The 27,572-nt window shown below is 61.9% G+C and overlaps 3 protein-coding genes across 4 annotated transcripts in view; 1 reads left to right on the plus strand and 2 right to left on the minus strand.

Moving 5' to 3' along the window:
• Positions 1-2,883: 2,883 nt before the first annotated feature.
• BRD3OS (BRD3 opposite strand) lies at positions 2,884-4,131 on the minus strand. The gene is made up of 2 exons (XM_090274990.1): positions 3,789-4,131; positions 2,884-3,476 (listed from the first exon to the last, which is right to left on the minus strand). Exon 1 carries the CDS (start codon positions 4,079-4,081, stop codon positions 3,824-3,826), a length of 258 nt encoding a protein of 85 aa, XP_090131116.1. The 5' UTR covers positions 4,082-4,131; the 3' UTR covers positions 2,884-3,476; positions 3,789-3,823.
• A 13-nt stretch (positions 4,132-4,144) lies between these two features.
• On the minus strand, positions 4,145-5,388 carry LOC150013920 (uncharacterized). The gene is made up of 3 exons (XM_090274989.1): positions 5,245-5,388; positions 4,988-5,031; positions 4,145-4,664 (listed from the first exon to the last, which is right to left on the minus strand). Exons 1-3 carry the CDS (start codon positions 5,374-5,376, stop codon positions 4,508-4,510), a joined length of 333 nt encoding a protein of 110 aa, XP_090131115.1. The 5' UTR covers positions 5,377-5,388; the 3' UTR covers positions 4,145-4,507.
• Positions 5,389-17,228: 11,840 nt separating this feature from the next.
• VAV2 (vav guanine nucleotide exchange factor 2) overlaps positions 17,229-27,572 on the plus strand; it is a 93,027-nt gene continuing 82,683 nt past the window's right edge. Inside the window, exon 1 of one of the 2 annotated variants that reach the window (XM_090274992.1) lies at positions 17,229-17,481. In XM_090274992.1, coding sequence (XP_090131118.1) covers positions 17,278-17,481 — 204 coding nt within the window. In that variant the 5' untranslated portion in view covers positions 17,229-17,277. The remainder of the gene's footprint in view (positions 17,482-27,572) is intronic. The other variant, XM_090274993.1, reaches the window with a different exon arrangement.

Raw genomic sequence — 27,572 nt, forward strand, 5'->3', positions numbered from 1 at the left:
CTGGCCTTTGAGTGCAGGGATGCCCCCCACTGCCTGCCCGGCTTCTGACATCGTGGCTCCGGCCACTGTGCACGGTGGCCTTCCCGGCCCCCAGAGCCCCGGACGGGGTGCCCCCTCGCCCCCCCAGCCTCCAGGGCAGGTGCTGCGGCCCTGCGCAGTCTTCCAGCCACCAGCAGTGGCCTGGCCGGGCTCTATGGCATGTCTGTCTCCAGGGCCCAAGAGCCTCTGGCCCCAGGAAGGTCCCTCCCTGAGAACCGCTCGGGGCTCCCTGCTCAGGCATTTCCCGTTTAGCACAGAAATGGCTGAAACAGGGTGTTCTACCAGACATCCTTACGAAGTGGGTGCCAGCCTGGCCTTCTGTCTGGTGGCACATGCCTCCTGCACGCCTGGCTGGACAGGGGGACTAATCAGCAGTATCCTAAGAGGTGGCAATTTTAAAAAATAAACCCTAACATCGGCTCTTCCGGCTGTGGGTGGGCACCAGGGTGGAGACAGCGCTCCGGTGTGGGACCGGATGGTGGCGTACCCTTGTTCGTGCGGCTGGTGAGCCTGACACGGGGTGAGTTTTGAGCCAGTTTGTTAAACCTTTTCAGTTTTGTTTATAATAAAAACATAAGTGGATTTTAAACTTGCCATTTTTTTCAAGTTACCCTGTTTTTCAAAGGTGTTTTCTAAACAGGTCTTTAGTGGCGTATTCAAACTATGACTAAGGAATTGGTACGTGACAGCTTAGCCGGTCTCAGCTGGGCCGCACGGTTGTGCGTGGCCCGCACACGGCAGGTGACAAGCAGGCCGCAGCCCGGTGCCTGGGTGGGGCTCCCCGGGGAGCACGGGGAACACGTGGGAGCCGACAGACAGCGGGAGGGGCACCTGGCCCTCGAGGCGAGCGGGGCGGAGCGTGGCAGGGCACATCCTTGTCTGCTGGTCCCGCGCGCTATGGTGGGTTCTCAGCCCTCCCCTCGCCTGGTCGGAAGCTGCTGGCACCAGTCAGCAGCGCCCCGGGGCCGCCATCCACGGAGCAGCTGTGGTCATTGGTGCTGCAGTTCTGAGGCTTTGTCCACGCTCCCCAGCTGACTTCTCTCCAGTCTGGGCCGCCTTCTCCCGCCTCCGGCTCCCCTGTGGGTAGCCAGTCATTTCAAATCTCCGCGCTAGGAAGGCTGAGGCCGGGCAGGCGGAGGGAGGACAGCAGGCCTCGGTCCTAAGCTGCTCCCTCGGGAATGGATGGGGTGTGAAGGTGGGCCCCGCGGAGGGAATGGCTGTGCAAACACTCGGTGACGGTGACGGTGACCGTGGCGCGGGCCACTGCACTGGGCCTGGGCGGCAGTGTCACTCGCTTACACACCATGAGATTCGTTTTCCTTTTGTTTCCGTTCTTGTTCTGCGAATTCACATCTTTTACAGTCGTTTGGGGAGAAACAGCCCCTGCGGTACGGACCTGTCACGTCCAGAGCAGGGCGGCTCCGTCATAACATGTAACACTTCCAGGAAGTTTTCCTTTTTTTTATATTTAAAATGTTATTTTCTGTATGATGTGCATGCAAGTTTACCGTAACTTTCCTTAACCTTTTTAGTGCCGTTTCTAGTATATTCCTGTAAATGTCAGTTACTGAAAATGAGTCCGATGTAAGTAGTTTTAGCTTGTTTATTGCAATGCTGGCCTCAACACAACAGAATAAAAATGGTAGAAAGTACTCTTTGATGTTTCTGGTAATCATGGACCCTTCTCCTGGGGCATTTGTTTTGTTTTCATAATAAAAGCCAAAAAAAAAAAAAAAATGAGGTGCCCGTGTGTGCCTGTTCCTGTGCTTTTGGGGGGCTCCGCTCTCGTGTGGGGAGCTCCCTGCCCTGCACCCGCTGGTGGGGACGGAACCGCCAGGACCCCTGAGAGAAGCTTCCTCCTGGAGCTGCATCGGCAGCACTGCCCCTTGGGGGGCTGGGCGGCACGGGAATTGGGGAGCAGCATTTTTGCAGAAGCTAAGGTCCCCTGTCCTTCCAGCTACGTGGTTCTCTGGAGTGCTCGTGCCCCTCACGGAAGTGCAGGTTCTCCGTCGTCAGTCCTCGCACGGCCATTCCTCCACTCGGGACAGACCCTCCCCTCCCAGCACCTCGGTCTGCACGTAGTGGCAGCTGACCTCCGAGGGTCCCAGAGCACAGTCATCTGCACGCTGACATACGCAGACACGGGCCGTGGCCAGAGCGCATCGGCCAGATGCTGCCTCAGTGCCTGGGCCCCCCCAGCCACGCCCTGGTCTCAGGCTGGTTGGAGGTGCCGGAGCCCACAGGTGCTCCAGATGTGCTCTGAAGCTGGCTTTCCTCCCCAGCAGGACGTAGATCGCAGGGCCTGCCCACTGGGCGACCCAGGTCAGAGCTCCTGGGCAGGCGCACCCTCCCTGCAGAGGCCTCACTGTGTGGAAGGGCGGGCTTCCCTCCAGCTCCAGCAGGGGACTGAAGCAGGGGGACTTCAAGCCTCCCAACCCAGGGCAGCACACTGGCCGGGGACCCCTCAGCAAGGACCGGGCCTCGGGTCGACGTGAATGTGCGGGGAGCGCAGCGTGGCCCCCCAGTGCCACTTCTGGGGTGCTGTTTGCTAACAAGCTCGCCCCGCTGTGAGAATCGTGCCCAGCAAGGCACAGGGCGGGCCGTGTGCACGGAGATCACAAGGACGCACACCTGCCTACCTGTGGGCCACAGGAGCCCTGCCCGTCTGACGGTCAGAGCTCGGTACAGGTGCTGCCTGAGCAGCCGAGCCAGAAAGCCACATGGAACGGTGCAGTGTGGGCTGCCAGCCGTGGGCGCTCTGGGGAGGACACCGTTCCTTTGCCTTTTACGTGTCTGTATCAGGGTTTTTAGCAATCGTTAGAGATGGAGAGCCACGTTAACACGTTATGAACAATCAAAAATAAGAGCATGAGGAGCTCTAAGGTATTTATTATATATTCTAGGGAAAAAAAATCAGCTTTGACAAAGGACACTTCCACATTTCAGAGCCATGCGGACTTGAAGGACAGCAGACTGCGTGTCCTTTCTCAGTGACTCATGACTGCCCGGTCGTTGGGCCTTGGCTGCCTGCGTGACAAGGACTGACATCCCCACGGGGAGCTGCAGCCTCCGAGCAGAGGCTGAGGTGTTGTCGCGCGAGAGTCTGCCTTTTGCCAGCCCAGCGATCCCATTTGAAGTCCCTGTCAGGAACCGATGGGGAACCTAAAAGAAATTCTGGTTTCCTTAATGTTTTTCGGATGCACTTGCGGACAAGCCCTCCAGTGTTTGGAAGCTAGTGTGGAACGTACCGCAGTCCCTGGCAGCCCACGGTCACGGCGGTGGCCAGATTCAACACGCAGAGGCAACAAGTCCCCGCTGACACGCGCCCACCATGTAAGTTACGTACGTTCGCTCTGGTCCTGCAGGTTGATTCTACCTTTTCCACATCTGACCCATTCTTCAGGCAGAAGTGAGTATTAAAAACTTAAAACCTGAAACTAATACAGTATTGAATGTCAACTGTAATTGAAAAAAAAAAGGAAAAGAAATAAATAAAAACAACCTACCAAACTCGAAAAGGTTGTTTGTAAGTAGGATGCCCTCTTGCCTGATCTACCGGAAGCCTAGCAAAAGCACGCCTGGCAGAGTGACCGGGCCGGGCAGCGCGGGGCCAGGCTGACTGGTCACACCAACACCGCCCCGGGGCTAGGAGCCGCCCCTGGGGTTTGTGGGTTCTTACACCTCAGCTCGCCTTCACACGGGGCCTGGGAACCCACAAGACAGCTGAAGGAAATGGGGCCCCTGCTCACCGGGTGTCATCTGTGCCCTGGTTGTCACACTGCGGTCACATAATTGCGCAGAACTTGGACTGGCCCGTGTCCCGGGACACCTCGAGCTTATTTCTGTCGCGGACCAGGATGGCCTCATTTCCGTACTGTGAGTACCACATGCTTCGGCTCCTGCTCAGGTAGGTCCCGGGCGGCACAGATTCCAGCTTCTGCTGCTGCTGCTGCCAGATGAGCAGGGAGGTGTCCCTGTACCGCCGCCGGGCATAGCCTTCAGACAGGGCTTTCTCGGCCAGCGGCACGCGGCCGCTCATCATGGGCCGGAGCCCCGGCCTGGGCTCTGGAGCCTGCGGCCTCTGGGCCCGTCCTCCTGACTGTTTTACACCAAACGCTCTGCTGAATGCGCTTTTCGGCTGTTGGAGCTGAGGGTTCCTTGTTTAACTTAATTGTGGAGACCATCCCAGCGATTGGTTGGCGGCATCCTTAGGGGGGCGGTGTTGCAGGGAGACAGGAGGAGCCTCTGAGCGTTCTGAAGATACCCAGGAACCACCGTGAGAAGGCGGGCAGGTGCGCGTGGCTCCCTGGCGACAGCTGCGGGCACTTCATTGGGTGTGGAGTTGGCTTGAACGAGGCAACTCACTCGGGGGGATTGTCACGTGTCTCCTGTGACTCTGAAAACAGGGCCTGGACCCCTTAACTTGAAGAGACGTGTGCACCGTCCTGACTGGAAGGACATGGTACAGCTAGCCGCTGACGGCTGCGCCCAGGCCCGTCTTCCCGGTCAGAGGCTGGGGCGGCTCACAGCGCAGCGGGGTGGTCAGGGCCTTGTCCGGGCGGTGCAGGCAGCATTGGCTCCGTGCCCTTCCTCGGGCTCGTCGGCAGCTCTTCCCCAAGGTGATACTGCGAGAAACAGCCACGCTGCGTGTGGGGCAGCTAAGGGCCGCAGTGGCAGAGGCAGGTTTTGGGGCCCAGAACCTTAGTTCTGGATCATTCCACTGTCAGTTACTGCACTGAGCTGGACTGAACCTAACCCTACTTTGCTTATTCACCAAGGGCTGGGGGCATCCTGGCAAGCTGCTTATTGGAGGGTTAGTGTCTATATCGGCGAAACAAGCCCTGAGAACCTAAGAAGGCCCAGGTGGCCGGGGACTGCTGCCAGGCAGGCCCCTGCCGTGCCAGGGCGTTCACCGAGGCTGCCAGGCTGAGGCCCGCCTGGTACTCACCCAGCCGCCGGCGCCTTCTTTCTGCTGCCGGCATCTGGAGGCCCCTGGAGGGAAAGAAAGAGGGCGCCCGGTGAAAACCAAGCAAGGAAGCATCCGCAGCCACCCCCTCCTGGTCGTCCAGTCCCGCCTCCCTTCTGCCGCTGCTGAGTCCGCTAATCTCCTGCCTGAGTTCCGGGTCCCCCCATGGCCCGACCCCATCGCCTCCCCAGCCCCTGGGCCCCCTTCCCCCACCGCCCGCCCGGGCGTGCAGCAGTCACCCGCGAAGTGGGGTCTCTGCGACGCCAGGGCCACGAGGCGGGGAGCCTCAGATCCAGGCGACGCCGGTTGGCCGCAGGGCCGCGTCGCCATGGCAGCGTCCCAGGCAGGCCCGCAGGACGAGCCGGAGCCATCGATCGCGCCGAGGGGCGGGGCCGCAGCGCAGCCTCGTGGGCGGGGCCTGACGCCGGAGGCGGGGCGTGCGGGGGCGGGGCCTGACGCCGGAGGCGGGGCGTGAGGGGGGCGGGGCGTGCGGGGGCGGGGCGTGCGGAGGGGGCGGGGCGCCGGCTCCGCTTCTTCCCACGGCGTGGCGGGGCCTGGCATCCTCCCGACAGCTTTGGCCGCGGCTGGTGCCTTCGCGCGGCTGCTGCTGCGGCCGTCCGCGTTCTCACCGCCAGCGACGGTGCAGTGGCCTCTGAATAATTTACGGCCGCCGGCCCCGCGGGCTGTCGGACGCAGGTCTCGGGTTCGCTCGGGCCTCCCCGCCGCGGGCCTCGGCTCCGTCCTTCCCGCACGCAGTTTATGAAAGCGGCTCCCGCACGCTAACCGGGAGGATGACGCCACGACCGTCACAGAGCTCTGAGCCCGCAGCGCGGGATCCGTTCTTCGCAGGGACACGGGGCGTTTACAAGAATGGACCCTCTGCCCGACCGTGCATCGGGTGCGGCACCTTCCAAAGATCAAACCAGACAGGAGCCGGGCCCAGAAAAACAGTCTCCGACACAACCGCAGCGCGGTCACTAGAAGGAAACCCGTAGATGTGATCACTAAAAAATACTCTTCTAAGTTTCTCGTGGGCCAAAGAGGGACTCACTATACAAACTTTAAAATATCTTAAATGAATGATGATAGAAACACCACATATCAAAATCGTGGGATGCAGCTAAAATTGGCCAGGGGGGATTTATAGCCTTAAATGCACATATTACAGCAGTAGGAAGGTTAAGGATTAAAGAGCTAAGCATCCATCTCAAGATGTCAGGGGTAAAAAAAAAAAAAAACAGCAAAAATTAACCTAAATAAAGTAAATGTAATAAGGATGACAGAGAAGGAAAACTCTGATTTCAAAAACCTCCGCTGCCTTGCGGCATACCTCTTCAGGGGAAAGGCTAAGGGAGTAAACCCCGACAGAAAATCCGGAGCCGGAGTCCCTAAGGCGGTTTGACGTTGTAGTCAACACCGGCAACTCCTGCGGCGCACCTGAAGCCAAGCTGTATTGACTCCGTCTTTCCCTTGGACCCTTCAGCTGCGAAGAGAGGGGGGGTCTGCTGCATGGGCAACAGCAGACCCTCCATATCACCCTGCCCAGGCTCTGTAGCTTCAACTTCACTGGAGAGGACACTCCAGCGTCATCGCAAGATGTCGATTCAACACGGGAGGAGACAGATACCGTGTCACTCCCGAGTCGGACGGCACAGCCATTCTCGGCGGTGCAGATAGACTCTCAAGAAGCTACACCATCGTCTCTCGAGACGGATGGCTGCCGACGACGAATAAGGATGAGGGAAGAAATTAAGTGAAGAACACAAAAAATGATCAAGACACTAATAAAAGTAGTAAACCTCTGGTTAAGGAAACAAAGTACACAAAACTAACATTAAGAATTAAAGCGGTACCCTGGCTGGTGTTGCTCAGTGGACTGAGTGCCGGCCTGTGAACCAAGGGGTCACCAGTTCGATCCCCAGTCAGGGCACAGACCTGGGCTGCAGGCCAGGTCCCCAGTTGGGGGCGCACGAGGCAACCGCATTGATGTTTCTCTCTGTCTCTCTCTCCCTTCCCCTCTCTCTAAAAATACATAAATAAAAATATTCTAAAAAGATTTAAAGAGGCTTCTTTTCGGCCAGAACCACCATCTTCCAGTAATTCACCAAAATGACCAACACCAAGGGAAAGAGGAGATGCCTTGTAGAAACGTGGTAATAAAAGGACGGCCCCACAGATGTTCCCGTGGCAAAACTGGAGGGGTCTACAGTGTCACCCAAACAAGAGCAAGACTCTTGCCAAGAGGATCAGTGTCTGTACCGAGCATATAAGCATCTCAGAGCTGAGATGGCTTCCTGAGCCGTGGGAAGGAAAATGAGACAGTTTTCTGAAACAGGTCACACACAAACCTTCACAGTGACAGCATGTTCATGAAAGTGCACATTGATTCCCACCGGGTTCGTGTTCTGAGCCCTGATACGGCTGTACCCATGCCCTGGAATTAAACAGCTAAGTGATGGACAGGGGAAGGCGGGAGCCAGGCATGTCGCTGTCCCATGGAGGGAGAGGTAAGCAGGGGAGGTGCTAGAAGGATCCATGTGGGGATCGCTTAGAGCTGGAGACTTCAGGATAAGCCCACATTTAGCTTTGTATACATACAGATGTTTTCATACAGGAATGTTCCTCGACATGCGTGCATTCTCAGGTCAGTGTACACACGGGAGTTTCCTGGATGAGGGCTGAGAAGCACAGACACCCCAATCGCCAGGAGCACACCTACTGCTCAAACCTTGCTTTTGAGATTCTCCATTAAAGGAAGTAGGCTCCTTGAGGAAGTGGCTGGTGTGAGGAGTGGGCAAGACGCACCCACAGCGGGCCCGGAGCGTCTTGTCCTGCTAGGAAGTACGGGCGTGCTCCAAACAATAGACAATAAATAAAATGTAAAAAATAATAAAAAGACAAAGTGGGAGCCAAGGGTGGTGTTTGTCTCTTAAAAAAAATGATTTTGTTGAACTTCTGACCAAGGTGGAGGCGTAGACAGACACGCTGCATCTCCCTCCACAACTAAGAAGGAACACAACTACCTCAAAACTAGAGACAACCAGAAGTTCCAGAAAACCGAGCTGCATGGAAGTCCAGCAAACAAAGAAATAAAGAAGAAATACTCATCCAGACAGGTAGGAGGGGCAGAGCCGGGGCAGGGAGGACGTGGTGTGGTGGCGGCAGCAGCGACAACAGCAGAATCACAAGTTTTAGAGCCAGGAGGGACACCTGGGGAGCCCTCCCAGCACCAGACCAGACCTCACAGCTCACGGTCCCAGCACCAGGGAAAATCAAGCCTCATTGCTTCTGACTGTGCAAACCAGTGGGGGCTGGGACGGAGGCAGAAACTGCCGGTCTCTCAGCAGAATCTGCTTGTTTAAGGGTCCGAACGGTCCTAGAATGTCCACAGACCCACCCACTCTGGGAACAACGGCCAGGGCAGCAGCTAGAGGGGCGCCAGTCCCATATGGAAGTGGGAGAGGTGCCTGGAAAAGGAGTGAGTGCTGAGCAGGTGGCATTGTTCCCTCTTGGACCCCCCACCACCACAGCGCCACAACTGGTGAAACAGGTCACCCTATACTGATGAATTTCTAAGATTCTGCCCCTTACAGCATAAGAGGAGCGACAGCTCTACCTGGGACGTGGAGGCAAAGACACACAGGAGCCTGTCAGAATGAGGAGACAGAGACATATGGCCCAAAAGGGGGAACAGATCAAGGTTCCCATGGGGGAACTAAGTGATGAGGAGATAGCCAACCTGACAGACGAGGAGACAGCCAACCTCACAGACGAGGAGATAGCCAACCTAACAGACGCAGAGTTCAAAACACTGATGATAAAGATGCTCACAGGCTTGACAGATATGCTTGAGTATGGCAAACACATAAGGAAAGAAGTGAAGGCTATGCTAAGTGAAATGAAGGAAAATCTACACAAAACCAATGGTGAAGGGAAGGAAACCGGGGTTCACATCAATGATTTGGATCATAAGGAGGAAAAAACAGTCAACCAGTGCAGAATGAGGAAGCAAGAATTGAAAAAAATGAGGAAAACTTCCCAAATTTCGCAAAGGAGATGGACATACAGGTCCGGGAAGCATGGAGGGTCCCGAGCAAGCTGGACCCAGAGGGGACCACACCAGGTCGCATCATGACTGAGATGCCAAAGGTGAAAGATAAAGACAGAGTCCTGGGGGCAGCAAGAGAGAGGTGGAGAGTTGCCTACAGGGAGGTGCCTATAGAACTATCAGCTGATTTCTCGGAGGACGCTTTGCAGGCAGGAAGGGACTGGCAAGCAGTATTCAATGTGATGAAAGGCAACCTGCAACCAGGATTACTCTATCCAGCAAGGCTATCATTTGGAATGGAAGGGCAGATGAAGTGCTTCTCAGACAAGGTTAAGCTAAAGGAATTCATCATCACCAAGACATTATTATATGAACTGTCAAAGGGACTTACTTAAGAAAAAGAAGATAAAACTATGAACACTAAAATGACAACTAACTCACAACTATCAACAACTGAATCTAAAAAATAAAAACAAAATCCAACTAAGCAAACCAGAACAGGAGCAGAATCATAGGTGTTGGGATCATTGGGAGGGTTATCAGCTGGGAGGGGGGAGGGGGAGAAATGGGGAAATGGTGCAGGGACTAAGAAGCATAATCGGTTGGTACAAAATAGACAGGGGGATGTTAAGAATAGTATAGGAAAGGGTGAAGCCAGAGAACTTATATGCACGACCCATGGACACGAACTAAGGGGGGGTGGCGTTGCTGGAGGGAGGGGGGTACTGGGCAGAGGGGAGCAAAGGGGAAAAAACTAGAACTACTGTAACAACATAATCAATAAAATACACTTTAAAAAGGAAAGATTTTATTTATTTATTTTTAGAGAGAGGGGAAGGGATGGAGAAAGAAAGGGAGAGAAACATCAACATGTGGTTGCCTCTCACACGCCCCAGCTGGGGGCCTGGCCCGCAACCCAGGCCTGTGCCCTGACTGGGAATCGAACCTGCAACCCTTTGATTTGCAGACTGGCGCTCAATCCACTGAGCCACACCAGCCAGGGCTGTTTTTTAACATGACATTTATTGGGATCTAATTCCCATTCTATACAATACACCTATCTAAGAGCGCAGTTGAGTGGCGTTTAGTGTATTCAGAGTTGTATGGCCGTCACCACAATTTTAGATCATTTCCATCACCCCCCAAAGTGACCCCGCACCCATTTGCAGCCCCTCCACCTGCCCTGCCACGCCAGGCCTGGCCAAGTACTCACCTGTTTTCAGTCTCTGTGGCGTCGTCTGTTCTGGGCGTTTCGTGTAAATGGAATCACACCGCTCACGGCGCTGTGTCTGGCTTCGCCCGGCACGGTGTGCTCTGTCTTCCTCACGTGGCAGCAGGTGCCAGTGCTCCAGTCCCCGGTGAAAGGCCCACCACGTGACGCTGGCCGTCCCCCCACGTGTCAGTGCGCGGCTCAGTGGCACTAGGCACATTTGCACTGCTGTGCAGCCGTCCCCACCGTTGTCTCCAGAACCTCCCATCTCCCCAAGTTGAGCTCTGCACCCATTAAACACTCCCCACGGGCCCCTCTCCCCAGCTCCGGGCAACGGCCGTCCCCCTTCCTGTCTCTACACATTGGCCCTCGGGATGCTTCCCGTAACGGAGTCACACAACTCAGCCTCTCCGGCGTCTGCCTTTCCTCGCTCAGCATGAGGCTTGGGAAGCTCGCACCATGCCCTGGCCCGTGTGGCGCAGCTGGCTGGGGCGTCGCCCGTGACTGAATGGCTGTGGGCTCCAGGCCCGGTCAGGACCCCTACCTGGGTTGCGGGTTTGAGCCCTGGTCCGGGTGCGCACAGGAGGCCGCCAACGGCTGCTTCTCTCTTGCTTCGACGTTCCCCTCTCTCCCCTCTTCTCCCTCTAAAAGCAGGAGAGGATGTCCTCGGGTGAGGATTACAAACAAAAAGTTCCCGGGGCAGGGCGGGTCCGAACGTCACTCCTCCGGTCTGGGCAGCGTCCTGCTCTCGGACGGACCACGCTTCCCTCCTTCCCCCCGGTGCGCGCGGGACTGAGCCCGCCTGTCGGCTAATGGGAACAGTGCGGCCCCGCCTGTGGACCTGCGGGTTCCGTGGGGACCGGGGGCAGCCGGGAGCAGGATCAGCAGTGTGGGGGCGGAGGGCTGCAGGGGTCACGTGGGGAAGGGACGGGAAGGACTGGGCCTCGCCTTGGGCAAGTGGGACCCACAGCCCCCAACAGCTCCCAGACCCCACCAGCACCTGTTCCACGACCCGGCGAGGCTCCCCGAGGCTGAGATGATGGGGAGAACGATCTCCATTCTGCAGCCCGTGCTCTGAGTGACGCGGCGCCAGCCCCAGGGCTACACCCCTTCCATCAGCCGTCCCATGGGACCCCTCTCCTAGGGTGGCGGCGGGGCGCACCGCTGGGGGACCGCCCCCACGCTGCCCAGTAAGGCAGCAGCCTCGAGCCGCGTGTGGCTTCTGGGCTCTTCCATGTGGCTTGTCTGACTGGGGAGCTGAATTTTAATTGTGTTTCATTTTAATTAACTTAAAATCTGATACTCGATTCAGTGTTTGGCAAACTTTTAAGTGCGATTGAAACCACTTGGGTACACGGGTCAACGCTCTCAGTGATACATTTCCCGGCACCTAATGCAAACCCGATGTTTCTGATGAGACTGCAGTGCCACAGCTGACCCGCGAGTGTCCCAGACACGGTGGGTTTGGGGGGCTTGCACGTGCAACGTGGCGTGTAAAATATCTCGCCAGTGAGTTTCCAGGCGGACTGCATGCTGAAGCGATAATATGTCAGGTCTATGGGATCAAACAGAGTGTGTTATCAGAATGGTTCCCACTCACAAGTCACACGCAGGAATGAAGTCCGCGCTGACACCCGACAGCACACGAGCCTTGGCGTCGTGCCGAGGGAAAGGAGCCGGGTGCAAGGCCCCACGGTATGAAGTTCTACTCATAGGGAGGTCCGGCACAGGCAGACCGCAGAGGCAGGAAGAAGCCAGTGGGCAGGGGCTGGGACAGCAGCTGGTGGGTTCCGGCATCTTTCCAGGGGGATGGGAGTACTCCAGGGTTCGGGTCATTGGTGCTGGGGCCTGGGGTCCGGGCAGCAGGGCCAGCAAGCGCCTCCCCTCGCTGTGCCGACCCTTTGCCCTGTGGGCCGGGGCGGGGCTGCTTCCTGCCAGGGTGGAGGGTGGGTGAACAGCAGTGGGGCCGGGCCGGCTGTGCCCCTGCCCCCCCACCCCCCCACCCCTGCTCTGGGGCTGATCACGCCCTGTGCTGCCTGCTCTCAGCGAGAGCCCACGCTGCCGCTGTTGCCACCACCGGCATCACCACGGACGGAGCCTGCTGTTGGTGGCAGCTGGGTCACTCCTCGGGTCCCTTGACTCACCGCAGCCACGCGGGGTTGGGGTCTCCCGTCAACCGGCCTGGGCACCCACCTCTGTCCTTTGCTGAGGTGGCTTGTTGGTGCCACGGTGCGAGGGTCCGGCAGACAGACACCCGGAAGCACCCCCAATTCCCTACCTCGTCCCAACTTCCTGCCTGTGGATGAACTGAGTCCTGGAGCCCCTTCTTCCTTAGAGCCTCTCAGGGGGGATCAAACTGTCCCCAACAGTCCTGAGGAGGGGCCCAGACAATGGTCACATGGCACTGTGATGTCGGGGGCCCCGTTTGGGGTACAAACCATGGACTACAGCCTTTGAGCTGTTGGAAAGTTGAAGCCACGAACATTGAAAAGTGCGCAGTTTGCCTTTTCAAACAAAACGCAGAAAGCGTGCCCCCAACAGCCCTGCGGGCAGCAGACGGTCTGTCTTGACGCCCGTGGCTCCCTAGGAAATCGTGGCTGCTGAGCGCGCCCGACGCAGCCGCAGGTGGCCCCTGCGAAATGTTGTGCTCACGGAGTTTCGGCTTGAGGATAATTCCTGAGCCGCGTTCAGGCAATATTTTCTGGATGGAGGAAGTGTGTGTGTGGGGGGGGTGCTGCCTTCCGAGGAGGGCCTCTGCAGGAGGGGCCCTCAGCACGAGCCTGCCCGGCTCCTGAGCCTTGGCCTGCGGGTGAGACGCGCGGAGGCTGAGGGCCCTCGGCGAAGGCCCGGGCCGGGCTGCCTGCGGGGTCTGCGGAGGGAGGCCTGTGTGCGGGAAAGGGTCTCGGTTGCTGGAGAGGCCGAGAGCTCTCCCGCCCACGCCCACGCCCCGCGCTCAGCACGTGAGGAAGCCCGCTGTCCTGTTCAGAGCAAATTCGGTGCCTGGAATTTGGGCTCCGGGTGTGGAGCACGCGCCCGTGGGTGCGCAGGTGGCTGGGGGCCGTGGGTGCTGACCGCTCCATGCTGCCGCCCGTGCACCTCTTCTCAGCAGCGGGAGCGAAAGCAAAGTCCTCGGCAGGAGGCGTTCCAGGAGGTGGCCTCCCGGTGCCACCTGGGCTCCCACCCGGCTCTGCCTGCCGTGGGCACCGTCACCTGCAACACAGCTGTCAGGACAGTGCTCGCCTGGGTGCGGGGGCGTGCAGGTGCATGCGCGTGGGTGTGTGCATACATGTGTACGCGGCCCGATCGCATTCTTCTGCTGAGGCTGTGTGTACGTGTTTCAGGAATCACAGCGTTTCCCTTCTCCTTGGTCACCCACCCGTCAGCCTGCCGAGGGGCAGCAGAAAGTTCTAGGCATGGAAACCCCTGGCCACAGCAGCATTTGGGGGCCGGTACAGGCGCCAGGCTCCTTCAGGACAATGGGAGCTGTAACTGTGGGGGAGGGGAGGGGACCCAGCGGGCCCTTAGGCCGCAGCTGAGCTCTGAGAAATGGGAGTGGCTGTACAGAATAAAACGCGCCCGACCGACCGTGTTAATGCAAATCTTCTACACTCACGTGGGGTCAAATACGCCCAAACCTTGTTAAAATAGGCTGCGGATCAGCAAACACACCACGTACCTAACTTTTTAAACCTTCAAGTCAGTTTAACACATTTCTGGGGCTTTTATGAAAGAAGACGTTGGATTTTAAAGTCTTAGTTGCACTGCTTTGCCCAGTTATTGGCTTTACATTTGGTGTTTCATTCAGGAACTGATTTCTGACCACCTGCTGTCATGGACGTAGGTTTGCGATGCAGCCTTTCCTATCGGTCTGCTGAGCTCGCTGCCTGCCGAGCCGCCCGGCGCCGAGGAGCAGACAGCGGTCACACTCGGTAACTGTGCTATTCGCCCCGCTTTGGCGGGACGCGGGCTCACGCAAGGTAGACCATCAGCGTGCGTTATTGTCCTACTCACACTCGGACAACGTAAGAGAATGTAACACACACACACACACACACACACAGAGCAATCCGTGGGGGGTAATGAACCCGAGGCCCAGACTCTCAGTCTGCAGGCCCAGGAGCCAGCACTGTGGGCAGAGGCGTCATCAGCGTCTTGCAGGAAGGAACTCCGGAGCCAGGTGGGCAGCAGGGTGGACGAGGCCCTCCGTCCATCAGGACAGAGCCTCCGGCGGCCGCTGCCAAGGGCGGTCAGCGTGGCACGGAGCAGCCCTCTGGCGTGTGGGGCTCGGCGGTCTCAGCCGTGGTCTGGAGCCTGCCTCAGTTGTGCCTGGGAAGTGGGGTGCTCCACCCTTCTGGGTGTTTTCGATGAGGGTCTTGGCGCCCCTGCTGGCAAGGGTGGAGTTTGCGCAGGAGCCCGTCTGTGGGTGGGCCCGCTCTGCAGACACGGCTGTCCCGGTCACGTGTGCAGCTGTGTTAGGCGGGTCTCCCTGCCAGACGTGCCTGCTCTGACTTAGGTGTAACAGCTTCCCTCCTGCACCAAAGTGTCCTGGCTGGCGGAAGCCACCTTGGTTGACAGGAGTGACCCCACTTTGCTCCAGACCATGCCGTGGGAGGCCTGGGACTCTTGGCTCGACTATTCCCGTGAGGCTGGGCAGCGGCACCCCACGAGCAGCCAGGTGGCGACAGTGTCCCACACACTCACCAGGGGGCAGCAGACGACCATCCGCAAGGCTGGCTGCCTTGGCCCCCGTCCAAGCCCAGGGCTGGGTTTTTTCTCCGCCCAGGGAGGAACGCCAAGGGCAGGGGTGACAGCGCCCGTTCTTGTTGAGGGAGCTACCTGTGGGAGGGAGACACAAGTATTTATGGGGCACCCCTAGCGAGGGGCTGGGGGAGCCTCGTCCTGCCCCAGGCACCAGGCAAAGCCTTTGGGTCAGGAGTCCTCATCATTCCTCACCAGGGATCCTGAAGGGGTGGCGGCTCTGTGTCCCCCAGGGGACGAGGCAGCATGGTCTGTGCTGGCTCTCGGAGCGGAGGCCGCAGGGGCCAGGGTTCAGGCTCTGTCCCCCTTCGCGACAGCTCAGGGCTGCCATGAGATCATCTGCTTTTGTCTCAGGCAAGGCAGGCGGCCGCCCAGTCCCCCGCGGCGGTGGCAGGTTCCTTCCTGAGCAGGGTCCCCAAGGTGCCACGCCCGTTTCCTCAGGGGAAAGGCGTCGGACAGGCTCGAGGAGCTCACCGGTCACTTGGCCTGGGCCACCCACTCCTTGAGGGGCCCTGGGTGCCCTCTGAGGCCAGCTGCTCTCCCACCTCTCTCTCCACGGGCCCGTGCTTCCCCCTCAGTTTGGGAATGGGCGAGTCTGACTCTGCAGAGGCCAGTTCTCGGAACACAGGGCCCAGGAGACCGACCCTCTCTGGGTTTGAAAGGAGGTGGGGGTGTCACCCTGCTCTGGCTGCTGCACCAGGAACACCCAAGGGGGAGAGGACTGGGCCCTACTGGCAGCTGCCCAGTGCTGCCCCAGCTACACAGGTCCAGGGCTCACCCCCAAGCGTCCAGGGTGGGTGGCAGTCTGAGACGGGTTACCCAGCACCTGCACCCCACGACTGAGCCCTGCTCAGAAAGGGGCTCAGGCTCGTCCGGGGTGGCCCAGTCCATGGGTGGTGCAGCCCCAGGGCTCCTGCCCCGGGGCCAGAGTCCACAACACGTCCTTGTCAGATGGGCTCTGTCCTAGAAGCCCTCCCACTGTCCCAGAAGGCCAGCTGCCGGGAACGCGGCCCGCCCCCCGGGGCGTGGCCCAGGAGAGAGTTCAGGGCAGGGTCCGGGGACCCTGCAGCCAGCACGGGGGCGGCCTGGCCACCGAGGGCCGGGTCTGGCCTCGGCTCCTTCCCTCTCCCAATGACTTATGTCTCATAGTCCAGCCCGGACACCGGGATCTGCCCTCTGGGCAGCTGCGAGTGGCCAGAGTGGCCTCTGGGTCATAAAGCAGGGGAATCCCTGCCCCTGTGGAGGGTCGGAAGTGGGGCTTCCTGCCGTCCCAGGCCAGGGCGCAGGAGGCAAACGGGGCCCTGGGGGCGTCCCCGGTCCGTGCACCTCCGGCCTCGAGTTATCCCGCGGGGGCCGCCTGATGGGCCGAGGGGGCGCGGGAGGCCTCGGCCCAGTCGGTGGCCCCTTCTGGGCCCGGCGAGATGAGGGCCACCTATTGATTCTCAGGAGAGGAACGCAGGAGAGACGCGCAGGCAGCGACCGGCCGTCACTCGGCGGGCGAGGTCGCTTGCCCCGGGCGCAGAGCTCCCAAAGCCCGAGCGCCGCCAGCGAGAAGCCGGCCGACCGGGCGCCTGCCCTCCGCAACTTCTGCGGGTGGCAGCGCGGCAGGAAATGGAGTGGGGGCGGGGCGGCTCCTGGGTCTCGGGGAGGTGCCCGGAGAGCGCCCCGCCCCCGCCCCGCCCCGCCCGGCCTGTGGCCGCGCCCCCCGCGCCCCCGAGCCCCCTGTGCCCTGTAGCCGCTGAGCCGCTGATCCGCTGAGCCTCGAGTGGGAACGCGGATCTCGGAGCCGGAGCCCGCCGGCTGGGCGAACAAAGCGGCGGCGGCGGCGAGGGCGGCCCAGGCCCGGGACGCGCGGAGCGAGCGACCCGCCGGGCCTTTGTCTCGGGCGGGGCAGGAACCGCGGCGGCCACGGGGCGCCCCGAGCGCAGAATGCGGCTCCCGGCGGGGCTGATCGCGGAGCGCTGCGGCGGCGGACGGCGTGGCGCCCGGCCCGGAGCCCCGGGGCACGTGTGTGTGTGAACGGAGGGCCCGGCGCGCTGCCCGGCGCCTGCCCCGCGGCGCACGTGGGCCGGAGCGGCGGCCCGCGAGGAGCCCCGGGAGGAAGAGGAGGGGACGCGCGGCGGCGCGGCGGGGACCGGGGGCCGCCCGCGTGAAGCCCCGCCCCGGCCGCCGAGCCCGGCGCGGCCGGGCGGGATGCCCCGCGGCCGCCGCACTTTGGCCCGAGCGCGGCGCTGAGCGGCGGGCCCGGCGGGCGCCATGGAGCAGTGGCGGCAGTGCGGCCGCTGGCTCATCGACTGCAAGGTCCTGCCGCCCAACCACCGCGTCGTCTGGCCCTCGGCCGTGGTCTTCGACCTGGCGCAGGCGCTGCGGGACGGCGTGCTCCTGTGCCAGCTGCTGCACCACCTCGCGCCCGGCTCCATCGACCTGAAGGACATCAACTTCCGGCCGCAGATGTCCCAGGTGAGCGGCCGGGCGCGCCGGGCAGGGACGCGCGGACTCGGCGGTCGCAGCCACGGGACAGTGGCAGGAGCGGCGGGGATCGGGGACGTCGGGGCCCGGATCGGAGAAAGGGGCGCGCCCCGGCCCGCGGAGCCGGATCCTCCGAGGGGCGACCCCGGGAGACGCGAAGTTGGTGGAAGTCCCTGAAGCCGAGGGCGCGCCTCCGCCGCTCGCGGGCACTGCCCGGGTGAGGGGAGACTCCAATCCGGGCGGGGCGCCCGCCACTGCCGCCCGCGCTCCCGGGGCGACGGGGCCTGCGAGTGTCCCGTCCGACCCCTGGGGCCTCGGCAGGCGCCGCGTGGTCCGGCTCCGCTCCGGTCCTGGACGCCGAGGAGGCCAAACAGGCGCAGCGGGGCTCGGGGCGCGGCCCGAGGGGCCCTGCAGGGCGGGGAGCCGGAGGCCGCTGGGTGGAGGGAGTGGGTGGGCCCGGGGCGCCGCCCCCTCGCCGGCCTCCGCCTCCTCCTGGACCACCGAGGGCTGAGCCGCATCGGGGTCCGAGAACCACGCAGCTTGGTGTGAAGGGGAGCCGTGGCCGCTTCCCCAGCTGGAGCCATCAGCGGGCACCCTCCAGTGTGGCCTTTGTCGTGGCCGAGGCGCGTGTGGCCGCCGGCCTCAGGAAAATGTCTGCTCCGCCGGCAGCAGCTGCCTTTCTCGGCCCCTTAAAGGGAACTTGGCTAAGACTTGCACAGAATCGAGGCTTTCATCCTGCCCTTTCTGGGGTCGTGGAACCCACACACCTGCAGGCTTTGTGAGGGCCCCAGGGGGCCCGCCAGGGTCTGGCCAGCACTCCCCTGGAGCACCCTTCCTGTCGGCCCCAGAGCCCCTTCCTCCCGAGCCGCGGCCAGATCCATGGGGACAAGGGCATTCACAGTGGGACATGGGGACAGGGGCTGGAGTGAGTCACTGCTTTTTCAGGCTGGGCTTCATGGCCTCTGCTCTTTGGCTGTGACCCCGTTTCCAAGGAGATGGGGGTACCCCCCCATCCAGGGAGGAGGGGAGTATGGCCTCTGACAAAGAAGAGCTTGAGGAGGCGGGGCGGGGGTGCCCTCTGTCCCAGTAATAATAACCCAGGACCCAGGGGCTGGACCCCAAGTCAGGTCCCAGGGCGCCCCCAAGCCAGCACCGTCTTTGGGCACCCTCAGGGCTAAGTGGCCCGAGGGCCCGGATCCAGCCCCCTCCTCCGTCCTCACCACCCTCCCCCCTGGACAGACAGGGAGAAGGGCTGCAGAGTGGGAGCTCCTGCCTTTGGCTGTGAGGGGCAGGGCTGCCCAAGCTTGCTGGCTCCTGGTGGCTTCCACCTAACTGGCAGGGTGACCAGGACACAGGGCACAGCCTGGGCTGGGTGGGTCTGCATAGCAGGGCTGGGTCTGGCAGGCCACTGGGTCCTGGAGCTGCCTGCCCCTCCCCAGCTGGGGGTCTGGCAGGATGCGGGAGGAGGGGGTGTTGGCTGTGGCAGGTGGCTGGGCCCAGCCCCTGGGCTGGAAGTGCGGAGTGGAGCCAGCAGTGGGCAGCGTCACTGACTGCCCCAGCCCCGGTGAGGAGTATTGGGAGCTGTGGGGTAGAAGAACCGGGTGGGTGAGTGTCTGTGGGTCTTCGTGGCCACATGCTCTGATTGAAACCTGGCCCTGTCACCTCCCAGGTAGGTGACCACCTTTAGGGCCTCAGTTTCCCCATCTGTGTAACGGGCCGTAATGGCAGCCGCTTCCCAGCCGCATCGTGAGGACACGAGGCGGGAGGGCAGAGGATGTCCTCGGCACACTGCTGGTTAGCGGTGGCGAGTTCGGGGCGGCCATGTGGACACTGGTGGGTGTGGTCCTTGTAGGAGGGTGAGGGCCCGTCTCCCAGGCCTGTCTTCTCATGGAGGGTGGGGCCGGTCACCCCGATCGATCCTTGCGTGGCTGTCGCAGGCGCGGGGATGGCTGCGGTGCTCCACGAACCCGCGTCATTGGGTCGGGAGGTGCACGTGGCTCCACCGGTGTGTTCTCAGTTAAAGAGACAATTGTCTTCACTGAGACTGGCCGTGTAGGGTCTGGGACAGGAGCTCCGCGGCCTCTCTGAGCAGCTGCTCTTTGTCACCGGAGGGCAGAGATGATGTTCTCTGCGTCTGTCCGTGGTGGTCGGATCACCAGAGAGTCCCACCTGCCCCTTCCGACCGCCCTGGGCTGGGCGGGACTCTGGAGGGGGCGCCGTTCCTGTTTCCTAGGTGAGGCCATTGCATCTCCGAGAGGCCCGGTGACCTGCCCCAGGCCACACAGTCAGTGAGTGGCACAACTGAAGCACAGACGTCGGCCTCCCTTCCAGGACTGGCCCCACAGATTCTGGCTTCAGGACTCCCCGCAGCTGTCCTGCGACGTTCCGCTGGGTGGTCCCGGCCCGTTCCTCAGGTGGTTCGTGGTGGTGTCTGTTCCCACGGGACGGACGGGTGGGGAGCACGACCTGTTTCCCGTGGGGACCCAGAGACGGCGCTGGGCCCTGCCATCCCCGCTGCCGTGCGCCCCAGGGCCCGTCCCCCTCGGAGGCCTCTGTGGTGCCCCTCTTCTCAGAGGGCCACGTGGTGACACCATTTTTCAGGAGGTAGCTGGGTGACTGGCCCTAAAGGAGCTTAACAGCAGCGCGCACTTACGGAGCACCCGCTGTGTGCAGAGCCAGGGACGGGGAGCGGGGACAGAGAGATCCGGCTGCCCCTTGGTCACGCGCTCCTGGAGCAGGCAGGGTGTGCTTTATGTTTTTGTTCAAAATGCCTGGAAGCCACCTTGGGTTTAATTAAACTAATTAGGGGTGGCCACAGTCTGCTGAGCCTGCCTGGGAAGAGACCGGTGTGCTGGAGCAGCTCAGTGGCGTGGTCCTTGGCTGCTGAGGCTGGCAGACGGCCCTCGCGCCTGGTGGGCGTCCTTCCTAAGGGCGGGCCGTAGCGACACTGCACAGACAGGCTTGGGACCCAGGTTCACCCCACCCCCTGCCCCACCTTCCTGTCGCCGTGGGTCCCTCTCTCGTGCCCAATGCTCTGGCCTGCCCTGACCCCTGTGCTGTTCGGTCAGTGTCCATCACGTGCTGTGCCCTTGCTGGAAGACCTCCCCTGCTCTGAGCCTGCTCTTCCCGTAGGAGCTAGTGTGGAGGCCACCTCCCCTGGGAAGCCTCCTCGGATTTCACTCTTCCATTCCGTGGGTGGCACCTGCTGTGTAACCCTAAGCCAGTACTCCCCCCACTCCCGTTCAGGGTCCTCACCACTTGGGAGCCTCCCTCCTGCTGGATAGACTGAGTGAGGGGTGCCAGCATCCGTCGGGGGTCGTCACTTCCCCCCAGACTGCGTCTTTACCTCTGGGTCCCGCAGGGCCTGGCCTCCCTTAGTCCCTTCGCTCCGTCTCCTGGGTGGTGGTGAGGGGCTGGGGCAGGCCCGGCTCCCGCCGAGCAAGGACCACGTTGACTGGGAAAGCGTCCTTCAGGAGGGTGTCCAGAGAGTTGCCGAGTGCGAGCCGGAGACCAGGCTTTGTGACAGACACCAGGGCGGCCGGGAGCAGACAGGGGGGCTGATTCCAGTGGGAACAGGGAAGCCTCTTCTTCTCTTCTCTTTTAGGCAGATTTTTTAAAAATGTTGAAAATGTCTCAGACTGAAGCTGTAGGTGCCGTACACATGACTTTTTCTTGACCCATGTGGGAGTCAGTTGGGGACTTGGTGGGTGCCCTTCACCCGCGTGTTGCCTGTGACAGGGGCGTTCTCCAGACACAGCTGAACCCCGACACAGCAGCGGTCGTCCTGCCCCGTAAGCCACCCACTCCGTGCCCTTTGCAGCAGAGGGCTCACCGGGGGCCACGTGCTCTCCTCAGCCCCTTTCAGTCTGGGACGGTTCCTCTGCCTTTGCTGGATGTTCGTGACCTTGACACTCGGCCGGCTGCAGGTCCCTCGCGGGGTTCCGCGCCTGCAGGGACTGAGCGGCCTGGTGCTGCTTTCTCTGGCGCCTGTCTCGCAGGTGACACGGGGTTCACGTTTGCCTGCCTGTGGGGGTGTCGACCTCACGTGCTTGCCTGGGGGGTGTTCGTCGGACGGGTCCGCTGGGCAGTCCCTCTGCTGCCCTCGTAGCTCAGACGCTCTCCAGGAGGTTCTTGAGAAAATATAAATATGTAGCCCCCCCCCCCCCCCCCCCGTGTGCCGTCTAGTGCTCTGCCCCAGGCTGTTCCCCCTCGTCCTCCCCGGTGGGATTTTGGTTGCTTGTTGTCCACGGTTGGCATCTGTGACTGTTACTGTTCATTGTGACGCTCAGGTTCCCTCGGGCTTGACCAGTGGGACCTGCCATAAACCGGCTGCTGTGTGGCTTTGATGTGTCCCCATTGTTTCTGAGTGCGGCCTTCCCTCTGGCACCAAGTGGTGGTGGTCTTGGCCCAGGTCAGGAACCGGCCGTCTCCATGCGCGCTGGCGCCACAGCGGGCAGGGGTACTTAGGAGCCAAGGTCTGCATGCCCGTGTGCACGCTGCTGCCAGTGTCCCCCGCTCCCAGGTGTCTGCGGGCAGACCTCGTCTGTGCATGTGTGTCTGTGAGCACCGCAGGGATCTGCGTGTGTCTGCGGACATGCATGTGTTTGTGGACACGCGTGTGCCCTCAAGCGGTTATATTTATATCAGTTTCTGCCTGTTACGGCGCTGCTGGAGGTGTGAGCCGCACCTGCGGTGTGGAAACAAACAGGCAATGTTAGTTTTGCTTCTTTAAAAATTTACTTGTTTATTTATTTATTTCTAGAGAGAGGGGAAAGGAGAAGGAGAGGGAGAGAAACATCACTGTGTGGTTGCCTCAAACTCGCGCCCCCAACTGGGGACCTGACGTGCAACCGAGTCAAGTGCCCTGAGTGGGAATCGAACCAGCGACACTTGGCTCGCAGGCCGACGCTCCATCCACTGAGCCACAGCAGCCAGGAAGCAATGTTAGTTTTAATAATACACTTTATTTTAGCCACGTGCTCTCAACAGGGGGGCGGAAATCAGATCTTTGGGGCTGAAGAAATGTATCCCTTTTACGCGTAAGGCGCAGAGATACGCAGAGTGTAAAACGGACGGGGGCGCACCTGTGGGATCAGCACTGCGTGTGGGTGGCTGCTGAGGAAGAACAGGCTCCGGGGAGGGTGGCAACAGTGAAGAGAGGCACCGATTTCCCCGACATTAGTGTTGCCCCGTCTCCACAGGCGCTGAGTGTGCGCCAGAGCCGAGTCCTGGGGAGCGGGGCCGGGTGGGGGCGGGAGAGCAGAGGCCGAGGGGCCGGGGTCTCGGCTTCCGCACGGACCTGACGGGCTGTGGGGGGCAGGGTCCCGAGGCTTGGGACTGGCCTCCGCTGCCTGGTGAAGCCGTGGACAACGCTGTGGGCTTGGTGGGGAGCTCCTCGGTGGTCTGGGCCACGGAAAGGGGGTGTCTCAGTGCCGGGACGGGGTGGGGGACTCCACTGGGCCTGGGTGGGGGCAGAGCCTGGTTGGGGGCCTGACGGGGATAGTAGCCCTGGGGTGCCCCCACTGCAGGGCCGCAGTTGAGCCGTTTCTGGCCATGAGGCCCAGGTGACCGGGGCTGCCCCCTCCCAGGAGGAGACTCCCTCCTCATTCCAGACAGGCATGGGTTGCGTGTTCAGGCCGCAGCTGCCGCATCGGCTGCCCTGGTTTTTTTTGTGGGGGAGGGTGACTGGGACAAGGCAGTGCTGGTGGGCCGGGCGCAGGGCCCTGGGCTAGGCAGGTGCCCAGGCTGGTGCCCAGGCTGGAGCCCTGCAGCCCTGGGGCTGAGGCCCCACCGCCCTCCCTCCCGGCTCCCCCTGACCCAGCGCCTTCCCTGCTGTCCCCCAGCCGGCCACTAGTGCCCCTCTGCCCGAGCGGGGCCGGCACGACTTCCGTACGGGGTCGCAGTGACTGCGTCGTTCAGGCCTGGTGGGCCAGGCGCACTCTGTCCCAAGGACTCAGCTCTGGCTGCACAGTGACAAGGCAGCCGGGGACGGGCCAGGGACGTCCATGAGCCAGTGAGCTCGGCTGTGCCCATCAGAATTCATTGGTGGAGAAGGAACCTTGAATTTCATGAAATATTATTCTTTTGATTTTTTTCCCCCAAAACATTTAAATATGTGAAACCGTCTCAGCCTATGAGCTACGCGGAGCCAGCAGTGGGCCTTAGGAGCCGGCCTCAGGCCCGGTCTGCGGGGAGGCCTGGAAGGTGCGCTGGTGTCCTGGGCCCGTCCCAGACACCATCCCAGTCTGGTCTGTGACTGTGTCTCCTTTTGTATCCAGCGCTGCTCCTCCCGCAGGAAACATAAGAGCAAGGCTTTCTCCTCCGGCCCCACGGGCTCCAAGTGCCCTGCCACGGGGGCAGCAGCCGCCCCTGTCCTGGCTGCCCAGCGGTGCCCTGAGCAAGACAGGGTGGCTGCCAGCACCCAGGGACCCCTCCCTCCTGCCCCAGCCCCTCCCACTGTGCATTTTCCCTTTTGCCCCTGGGGCGCTGTGGTCGGTGAAGGAGGATGGAGGATGGATGGCCGTTGGTCAAGGAGTCGAGGGCCGAGGGCAGCAGGGGGTAGCCCTGCCTCTGTCTCAGAGGGTGACCCGGTCGCCTGCTGGAAGGCTTCTCTCCGCTGCTTCCCCCCCAGGAGTCCCCAGGCTGGACGGGTAGGAACTGGAACAGCTGTGGTGTTCGCTGTCCCCGTGTTTGGGGCTGGTGCTTGTCCTCAGATGCCCTTGTTTGGATTCCTGGGGGTAGGGTGACTGCAGAGGGCTTCAAGGAGGAGGTGACACTTGAGCTGGCCTTGAAAACTGGGTGTCTGTAGCTGCTACAAGGATGAGGCTCTGTAGGGGGGGCTCCCACTGTCCCCCAGGTATTCTAGGTCCCTGCTGCCCAGCCTGGGAGCGGTGTCCTGGGTCTGCCCAGCACTGGCATCCCCCGGGGCCTCACTCTGCTGCGTGAAGCATCAGGTTGGGCGCAGCCCAGGACCCTCTGAGACCTGGGTTCAAGTCCGGCCTCACCCGGCTGGCGACTCCTCCTCTGGGCCCGTTTCCTCCTCTATAAAGAGGGGTTTCCGACAGAGCACAGAGGTGTACAGAGGGGGCAAAGCTCTCAGCCCAGCTTAGTGGACGGAGCCCCCACGCCCCACGGTGGGGTCTTCTTCTCTCCCTGGACACCCTCACTTTGGGCATTTTGGCTCTTTGATGCCCGGGCCTGTGGCCTCCCTGGGAATGACCCGCCCCTTACCTGTGCCCCGAGACGGAACGCAGAGAAGCCCAGTGCACGGAGTGGGCGCTCGCTCGGGGCCAGACCCTGGGCTCAGGCGCCAGCACGCCGCATGTGGGTGGGAGGAGCCCTGAGGCCGGAGAAGCTTTGTGTCCAGCCAGGGCAAGGGCCCCCCACCCCCACCCCACCGCCAGGGTGAGTCCCCCGCAGCCTGGATGAGCTCCCTGCGGGGGGCCCTCCGACGCCCCGTGCCCTCTGCACCTCTCTCCAGTGTCCTGTAGCTGCTACGACTGTTTTGGTTTCTGTCAAAGAGAAAGAATAACAAACGCGGCCGCAGACGGGGGCAGGCTGGGCCGTGGGTGCCGGAGCGCCCGCCAGGACCGCGGGTGGAGGCACCCAAACGAGGCGCCCGCCCGCCGGCCACGGGCTGAGAAGCCTCTGTGCCGCTGTGTGGTGGGGTGCGTTTGTGCAAGGATAAAGTAAATGTTTTTAACACCCCTGCTTCTTGTCCCTCCCCCTGCGCCAGGGAGTAGGTGTGTTAAAAATAATTATTAAACTTCAGGCCACAGACGCTTCTGTTCATTTGTTTTGTTTTCGATTTCAGAGGCGGCGTGGGCGCGTGGTGTCCCGGGAGCGCGGCCAGGCAGGCGGGGGCATGGCGGCCACCTGTCCCCCGTTCCCTCCTCGGGGCTCCTGTGCCTCTGGGCCTTTCCGGGTTTGGGGGGCCCACCCCCACGTCTCCTGGGGCCCCTGTTGTCCTCTCTGCAGGGAGGGGGTTGCTGGCCCGCTTTTTGCTGCCACCGCTTCCCGGGGCACCTCTGACGAGTTCACTGCTCTGCCCGGGGCGGTGCCTCCTTGGTTGTGGGGGCCAGTGGCGGCGTGGGGGGGCCTGGAGGACCGCACCAGGATGGAGGCTCTGTGCAGCGGGCGGCCTGGGCTTCCAGACGTTTCCCTGCCCCAGGCGTCTCTCCGTCGCAGCCCGCCTCTGCCTCTGCCCTCCCATCCCAATGTGTGCCGCAGTTTCCCGGCCACCCCTGATTCCAGTTTGGACGGTTGTCACATTTGTCTCCTAATCAGGGTGCCGTCAGGGGAGGCGATGTGGCAGGACCCCAGGGGAGGGGACACCGCAGCCCCGGCTGAGCCACCTGCGGGGCCACACAGCTCCCGAGAGGCCGGCCTTGCTCTCCCGCTGTAACCTCCCAGCCCACGGCCTCCCCTTGGGGGCCTGGAGAGAAACTGGCCGACCCCCAACGGTCACGCGGGTGACCGACGTGGCCTCTTTCAGGTCTGAGCGGGTTCACCCCCAGACACGGACACCGAGGGCCCCTGATGCTGCCACTGGTCCCTCTGAGCCTGAGGCCGCTGCCGGGAGCGCAGCCCCGGGGCAGGGCTGCCTGGGGACACCTCCCCGTCTCTCCAGGAGGGAGGCCGGAGGGGTGGTGAGCCAGGCGGTGGCCCCCTCTGTTCCAGGGTCCCTACCTTCACTGGGGCCAGGGGAGTGTGTCAGCGGGGCAGCCAGGAGGACATCCCGCCCCTCCCTCCCGTGGGGAGCCCGCGCCCGGCGAGGGACGGGCCCCGTGAGCGCGGCGCCTCGTGCCTGCATCTCAGTGGCCCCACCTGAGAAATGGGGGCGTCACTTGGGTGCTCGGTGCCTCCCAGGGGTGAAGGGCAAAGCCAGTTACTGTCGGGGGGCAGGAGGGGCAGCGCAGCCTCTGGGCGTCACTGCCCCTGTGGGGAGCCTCCCTGCCTCTGACCCTGGGGGTCCCTGCTGCTGGGCGATGAGGATGACGAGGCCCAGCTCCTGGCGCTCCCCGAGGCGAGGGGGCAGTGTTTCCCGGGCTGCCCGGGAGCGGCGACTGTCCCGCGGAGGCGGCACCTGCGCTCGGGAACCACGTGGGCTTTGTGCCTGTCGTGTCCGATGGTAGCTGCTGAGACCGTCCCCGCAGGCTGCCTGCCTCATGGAAGGGCTGTGGCGGGGGGCAGGGCAGGGGCCGTGGGGGACCGGCGCCTCGTGGGGCCTCCATTAATCCGGGCCGCAGACGGGCGGCCTGCAGGTGTGTTCTCGGGCTCTGGCTCATCTCTGCCGGGGGCTCTGAGGCCTGCTTCCCGGCCCCCGGATGGCGTCTCATTTCAGGGACTAGGAGAGTGTGACCAATCCGGACGGACCCCGGGGTCGGGAGGCCACGGGCTGCCCTGTCTGTGCCTGTGTGCAGCCCTGGCAAGGGGGTGCCGCCCACCTCCTTCGGGGTGGGAACTGGGCAGGCCGGGCAGCGGCCAGAGTGCCACGGACGTGCCTCCCCTCGCCCAGCGGAGTGGCTCCGGCCCTCAGCCTTCGTTCTGCTTGGCCATTGGTGGCCCCGGGGACCTGCAGGCCATATCTGGGCTGCCTGTCTGGGGTGGAGGGCAGTAGACCCGGCCTCTCGCTGGATAGCACTCAGCCCCCTGTGACATGCCTCGGGCACAGCGGAGGTCGTGGTCACAGGCCTCCTCCTGGAAAGCAAAGCCTGGGGGTAGGAGTCATTGTCACCCTGTGACGGCTTTGGAAACTGAGGCTCAGAGAGCCCGGGGGCTTGTCGGAGCCGGGCGGGGACGGAGACCAGCCTGGGCACCAGGCCCCTGGGAGGCAGGATTTACATCCGTGCGAACACTCCTGCCCCCAGTTTCTGTGCTGGCAGCCACTCCTTTTTCTTAGTTTGTGTGTCATAAAAAATTTTTTCTCAAAAAGGGAAGGTAGCATTTTTGCACACCACTCCCTTCTCATGCAAATGAACTTGGGAGAAATTGGCCTATCATCTCTCTGGTGTCTTTTGTGGTAATTTAGCTACTGAAACCGAACATCTGTTCCCCAGCCAGGCTCAGGGGGGGCAGAGCTG

Source organism: Furipterus horrens, unplaced genomic scaffold, assembly GCF_987537825.1.
Source record: "Furipterus horrens unplaced genomic scaffold, mFurHor1.1.pri manual_scaffold_4, whole genome shotgun sequence".
Taxonomy (NCBI): domain Eukaryota; kingdom Metazoa; phylum Chordata; class Mammalia; order Chiroptera; family Furipteridae; genus Furipterus; species Furipterus horrens.